At 45.8% G+C, this 7,251-nt stretch overlaps 1 protein-coding gene across 1 annotated transcript in view; it reads right to left on the bottom strand.

Moving 5' to 3' along the window:
* Positions 1-1,257: 1,257 nt before the first annotated feature.
* The window catches only part of MAMDC2 (MAM domain containing 2), a 249,584-nt gene continuing 243,590 nt past the window's right edge, over positions 1,258-7,251 (bottom strand). The window contains exon 14 of the mRNA XM_073543722.1: positions 1,258-2,046. Within this exon, the coding sequence (XP_073399823.1) occupies positions 1,979-2,046 (68 nt within the window). The 3' untranslated portion in view covers positions 1,258-1,978. The remainder of the gene's footprint in view (positions 2,047-7,251) is intronic.

The following is a 7,251-nucleotide window of genomic DNA, read 5'->3' as shown; positions in this document are numbered from 1 at the left end:
TTAGGCACTTCAGGGGCTCTCCAAATGGGATATGACGTCCAATAATGATTCCAGGAAATTTTACATTTTACAGTAGTTTTCTCCCTCATATTGGGTATCGGCGTACTCAGGAAAAATTGCCCAACAGATTGCATGGTGCAATTTCTCCTGTTACCTTTATGAAAATGCAATATTTTGTGCTAACAACATATTTGTGGTGAAAACTAGATTTTATTTTTACGTTACGGTTCAACTTTATAAAGTTCTGTGAAGCACCTGAGGGTTCAATGTGCTCACCACACATCTAGATCAGTTCCCTGAGATATCTAGTTTTCAAAATGGTGTCACTTGTGGGGGATTTTCATTGTTTAGGCACATAAGGGGCTCTCCAAATGCAAAATGGCATCGGCCAATTGTTGCAGCAAATTTTGCATTCAAAAAGTCCAATGTCCTTTCCTTCCAAGCTCTGACGTGCGCACAAACAGTGGTTTTCTCCCTCATATGGGATATCGGCATGCTCAGGAGAAATTACACAACAAATTTTGGGGGTCCGGTTTTTCTGAAGTCAATGCTTTGTGAAAAAAAGTTAAATGTTAATTTTTTTTTTCCAAAAATTCCTGTGAAGCACCTAAAGGGTTAATAAACACCTTGAATGTGGTTTTGAGCACCTTGAGGGATGCAATGCTTAGCATGGTGTCACTTTTGGGTATCTTCTATCATATAGACCCCTCAAAATGACTTCAAATGTGAGGTGGTCCCTAAAAAAATGGTTTTGTAAATTTTGCTGGAAAAATGAAAAATCGCTGGTCAACTTTTAACCCTTATAACTTCCTAACAAAAAGAAATGTTGGCTCCAAAATTATGCTGCTGTAAAGTAGACATGTGAGAAATGTTATTTATTAAGTACCGTATTTTGTATGACATATCTCTGTGATTTAAGAGCATGAAAGTTCAAAGTTGGAAAATTGTGAAATTTTCCAAATTTTCGTCAACTTTCCGTTTTTTTAACAAATAAATGCAAGTCATACTGAAGAAATTTTACCACTATCATGAAGTATAATATGTCAAAGAATCACCGGGATCCATTGAAGCATTCCAGAGTTATTACCTCATAAAGTGACAGTGGTCAGAATTTTAAAAATTGGCCAGTTCATTAACATGCAAACCACCCTCGGGGGTAAATTGGTTAACCAAGGAGATCACCCTGGATCTACTGATTGGTCTCATTCTCATGAAACATGAACATATGAACATGACTGCATGAAGAAAACAATCAAATTTACTCATTTAATTTTATTGTGAAAATTGAGTTTTGTCAAATCCTGTGTTAAGGATAAACACATTAAAATTACACACACAAATATAAAACAGTGAGATTGGTGGCAAATGGAAAATATTATTACTACCAATACATGCGGAATTGCATTTGTAACTTGTATTTAGCCCTGAGTAGATTGTCTTGTCTAAGAACACAAGTGCTCTGAGTTTGTGTTATGCGTCTGTAAATATGTTTTTAAACATTCTTCAGTTTGCTGTCATAGACTATTTAGGGTATGTTTCCACGTTCAGGAAACGCTGCGGATTGGACACTGCGTACTGCCGCAGCCTCCAATCCGCAGCCTCCAATCCGCAGCGTCCAGATGTTACAGCATAGTGGAGGGGATTTTATGAAATCCCATCTCTACTATGCGTGCAAACACGCAGGCGGCAGACCTGCGTAACCGGACATACGGCACGTCTTTATAGACCGCACCATGTCTAGTTATCTTGCGGTGATGCTCCGTCTCCGCAAAATAAGTTTATATATAGGATGCGGTAATTCCGCATGTGTTCAATGAACACATGCGGAATCACTGCGCGTAAAAAAAAGGGGCAGTGCTTTGGGCGGAGCTGCGTCCTCTCCGCAGAGTTTCCTTAACGTGGAAACATAGCCTTACTGTGCAGTTTCTGAAGTGACTAACGTCTAGTTTACTAGCTCTGATCTTAACAGATTCATAACTCAGAAGTCGATTTCATTCAGATCTTCTAAATATCCAGATGACTGTATTGGCCCGGAATCTTCTGACTCTGTAAATAAATATTAGTAAATAATTAAAAGTAGTAAAAGATCTCCACTATTTAGAAAGCAATTAAACTTTCAATACAAGAGATTCCAGTATGACAATTTTAGCTTTATTTTGGGCAAAAGCTGTCATCAGCTGACACATTTATGGCATTAATATTAAGCTATATTGTTGGACAAATCCGTTATCTAAATGAATAACATACAGAAATATGGGGCAGGATGCCAGCTCATTCCTCAAGTAGCTTTTCACCAAGCAGCAGAAGTTTTTTTTTCTACTACACTTAAATAAAGGAGTTGTCTACTACATGGCTAATGTCTTTATAATGAACTAGCTGAAGAGCCCGGCACTGCCCGGGCATAGTAACTAACAGTGGTTAGTTATAGCAAATTATAATTATCCTCCATCCCATAGTCCCGTGCCCATATACCCATCATACATATCCACAATCCTATATGCCCGTGCCCATATACCCATCATACATATCCTCCATGCCATAGTCGAGTGCCCATATACCCATCACACATCCTTCATCCCATAGTCCCATGCCCATATACCTATCATACATATTCGCCATCCCATAGTCGAGTGCCCATATACCCATCACACATCCTTCATCTCATAGTCCCGTGCCCATATACCCGTCATGCATTTCCTCCATCCCATAGTCCAGTGCCCATATACTCATTACACATCCTCCATCCCATAGTCCCATGCCCATATACCCATCACACATCCTCCATCCCATAGTCCCATGCCCATATACCCATCATACATATTCGCCATCCCATAATCGAGTGCCCATATACCCATCACACATCCTTCATCTCATAGTCCCGTGCCCATATACCCGTCATACATTTCCTCCATCCCATAGTCCAGTGCCCATATACCCATTACACATCCTCCATCCCATAGTCCCATGCCCATATACCCATCACACATCCTCCATCCCATAGTCCCATGCCCATAGACCCATCATACATATTCGCCATCCCATAGTCGAGTGCCCATATATCCATCACACATCCTTCATCTCATAATCCCATGCCCATATACCCATCATTAGAGTTGAGCGACTTTTGGTTTTTTAGGGTCGAGTTTCGTTTCGTGAAACCCGACTTTTCCAAAAGTCGGGTCGAGCAAGATCGGCCGATTATAGGGAAAAGTCGGGGTCGTCCCGAAACACGAAACCCAATGTAAGTCAATGGGGAATAAAAGTCGGCAGTGAGAGGAGGACAGGAAACACACCTACAGTGCCCATTTGAATGCCAAAAGCATCAATTCTTCTTACTTAAGCTTGTCAACCTTAATTAAATTCATAATACAAGTTACGCACTGAAAAATGGGGGTTATTTGGCTAAAGTTGTGGGGGGGTAGGGCTGGCTCCAGGTTTTCATGTGCCCTGGGCGAAAGAGCGCCCCTTTAACACATACCACAACTCATCATGCTCCGATACGGCAGAGAAATAGCGGTATAGTACAATGAAAAATACTTCACTTTTTACATCTCATGACGAGGCCCATCTATTTCTCCATACAGAATCATTGGTCCCATATAATGTTTGAAACAGTATATGATGAGCTCCACATAATGCTACAGTATATGTTGGTCCCCATGGATGAAGCTCCACTGTCTTATGGGCCCAAATAATGCTCCAAACATAATGGGCCCCATTTCTAATGCTCTAGTGTATAATGGGCCCTGTAAATGCTGCTCCTGTGTCTGATGTCCACCTTTGGAATGTTCCAGTGTATGGTGGGCCCCATCTATCATTCTCCAGAGTATAGTGCTCCCCAAAAATTGCTGTCCCAACATTGAAAACAATCAAATAAGTCTCCTCGCTAGGGAATCCCTGTACTAGTCTGGACTCCTCGTCGTCCCCATCTTCCATCTCACTGCACAGTATTTCAACCTTGCAAGTGCTGTGATCCTGAGCAAGCAGGGGGGGCCCTCTCTTTGGCGACGGCACTGGCACAGGGCCCCTGATAGTACGGTGGTGTCTGATGGCGGGTGGGCCGAACCTGCACTTTCATCTGCAGCTTCCTTTTTGTCACCGTGTAAGATGGAACTGTATATGGGAAGGGTAACCTGAGTTTCATCAGGGTCAGATTCAGGCCATGTAGCGTGCGAGGGGAATGTAGTGGTCTGGGTCAATGTACCAGCAGATTCATCGAGCAGTGGCTGGGCATCAGTGCACTTGTGTCGCCCCCAGGAGTACGGTCGCCACAGTGGCATTACCTTCCTCCTAGGGAGTGTGATGTCATGCTTGGGAGCAACGAAGGATCTCTCTAGCAGGTTAACTGATTGGGCGGCGTTATTCCCACGAGTCATGACCCTCCAAACAGCGTTCATGAAGGCAAAGTGTTTGTTTTACGTGGGCAGTATGGTTGCAAAGCTGAACCTTAAAGGAATGTCCAGAAGGGCACCACCAGGAGTGGAGCCTACGGCTAAATTCGACTCCACCTGGGAAACCTCAACCATGCCAGCTACAGAAAAGATGCACACATTGCAAGCTTAATTCCGTTAACGAACGAGACTCCGTCATGCCCCGCGGTCCGAGTCCAGCTTACTAGAGGGACACGTGAGGCTCTGGCACATGAGATTGGCCAATAACTGGTGTGTCATGCCCTTACATGTCCGTGGCTGCATGTGTGCTACACTGAAAAGGCCAGCGTTTGTCGCTTACAGGTGCAGATAACCCGCTGAACAACGTTAGTGATGGGGATCACTGATTACAATTATTACCCGCGAACGATGATTTCCCAGTGAGTGCAGGTCAACCGCAGTTCCGGAATTAGGCCTAACCGTCATTCCTGAAAAAATGAAAAACTTACGTGTGCAAACCACAGGTGCTGTAGCTTGCTTAACAGCTCACCAGCCGTTCTCAAGCCCAGTATGGATTACACGTGATTGCACAAAGGTGAGAAAGGGTACCGTATCCCCAGATAACATGTATGGATAGCATAGTGTACACATTCAAAATATATGTCTATACATCAGGAGGCAGGCTCAGACGGTGTTAGGCCCAGTATGGCTTGCACGTGATTGCACAAAGGTGAGAAAGGGTACCGTATCCCCGGATAACATGTATGGATAGCGTACACATTCAAAATATATGTCTATACATCAGGAGGCAGGCTCAGATGGTGTTAGGCCCAGTATGGCTTGCACGTGATTGCACAAAGGTGAGAAAGGGTACCGTATCCCCGGATAACATGTATGGATAGCGTACACATTCAAAATATATGTCTATACATCAGGAGGCAGGCTCAGATGGTGTTAGGCCCAGTATGGCTTGCACGTGATTGCACAAAGGTGAGAAAGGGTACCGTATCCCCGGATAACATGTATGGATAGCGTACACATTCAAAATATATGTCTATACATCAGGAGGCAGGCTCAGACAGTGTCAGGCACAGTATGGACTTGATGGCCCAGACTACACAGCGGAGGAGCAGGGAGAGGTAAAGATTGCAAATGCTGGGGCCCTGCCCAAGCAAGGGGGGCCCACTCGTGGGCGTCGGTACTGGCACTAGGCCCCTCATAGTACGGCGGTGTGTCTGACGGCGGGTGTGCACCACCACCATCAGAGACACTTGATTGCACTATGAGGGACCCTGTGCCAGTGCCCGCGCCCAAGAGTCGGCCTACCCACCTGTCCAGGGCGACGGCACTCGCACGGTGTCGTGCGCTAGGTGGTGACCCCGGCCATGGGGGGGGAGGCAGCACAGTTAGGGAGTTTTAGAAAGTGGCATATGTTGATGTTGGACATTCAGCTGATGCAAAAGGCGAAATAGGTCAAGTCCCAGGAAGAGGTGGACCAAAGCAAGCCATTTTTCTGTCACCCTATGTGTCATCAGGGGAAGGTGGGACAAAATCCTTGGAAACCCATGCATGGTTCATTTTAATGAAGGTTAGATCATCCACATTTTGGGTTGACAGACAGGTCCTTTTTTCTGTCAGGATTGATCCAGCTGCACTGAAGACTCTTTCAGATAGCACACTTGCAGCTGGGCAAGCGAGCTCCTGTAAGGCATATTGTGCCAATTCAGGCCAGGTGTCCAGTTTAGCGGCCCAATAGTCAAAGGGAAATGACCTGTGTGGGAGAACATCGATATGGGAGGAAAAGTAGTTTGTAACCATAGTTGACAACTGCTGTCTCCTGTCACTTTCCATCGATGCAGTATTACCAGTTGTGTGAGCGGTACTTGAAAAATCAGTCCACAACATTGTCATGAAACCCCTGTCTCCAACGCCACTTCTGCTGTGTGCACCATGAACACCTCTGCCAAGCTGCTCCCGGCCCGTACGGCTCGTGTGAGAACCATCACCGCTGCTGTGTGCTGGGAATGCCTCAAGCAACCGATTTACCAGAGTTGCTTGTTTATTAGTCAATATTAGGTCAAGGTTCTCCTGTGGCATGATGTTTTGTAATTTGCCTTTATAGCGTGGATCCAGGATGCTGGCCAACCAGTAGTCATCATCGTTCATCATTTTGGCAATGCGGGGGTCCCTTTTTAGGATCTGCAAGGCATAATCTGACATGTGGGCCAATGTTCCCGGTGTCAATGATGCACTGCGAGTGCTGGTTGGAGGAGCACTTTCTGGCAAATCCACATCCCTCCAGTCACGCACAAACCCTGTACCAGACCTTGCCACGCCAACATTTTCACTTGCCCCACGAGATGCATCCTCCTCCCCTAAGTAATCATCCCCATCATCATCCTCCTCCTCCTCTTCTTCCTCCACCTCGTCCAGGAGAGGTCCCTGAGCAGACAATGGCTGAATGTCATCAAGGATTCCCTCCTCGTCAACATTGGCTGCAGACGCCTGCTCCTTAAGGTGCGTCAAAGTTTGCATGAGCAGACGCATAAGTGGGATGCTCATGCTTAGGACGGCGTCGTCTGCGCTTACCAGCCATGTGCATTCCTCAAAACACTGAAGGACTTTACAGAGGTCTTTCAGCTTCGACCACTGCACACCTGTCAACTCCATGTCTGCTCTCAAAGTGCCTGGCCGTGTATCCTCCCACAAATGCATTATGGCCTGCCTCTGCTCGCAGAGCCGCTCCACCATGTGCAGGGTGGAGTTCCACCTTGTTGCAATGTCGATAATGAGGCGGTGGTTGGGAAGGTGGAGCAATCGCTGCAGCTTCTGCATACGAACGGAGTGTACAGGCGACCGGCGGATGTGCGCGCACAGTCTT

This window comes from Dendrobates tinctorius, unplaced genomic scaffold (genome assembly GCF_039654945.1).
Source record: "Dendrobates tinctorius isolate UK_male_01 unplaced genomic scaffold, ASM3965494v1 ptg000134l, whole genome shotgun sequence".
Classification (NCBI taxonomy): domain Eukaryota; kingdom Metazoa; phylum Chordata; class Amphibia; order Anura; family Dendrobatidae; genus Dendrobates; species Dendrobates tinctorius.
This window is presented reverse-complemented; position numbering and strand designations above follow the sequence as displayed.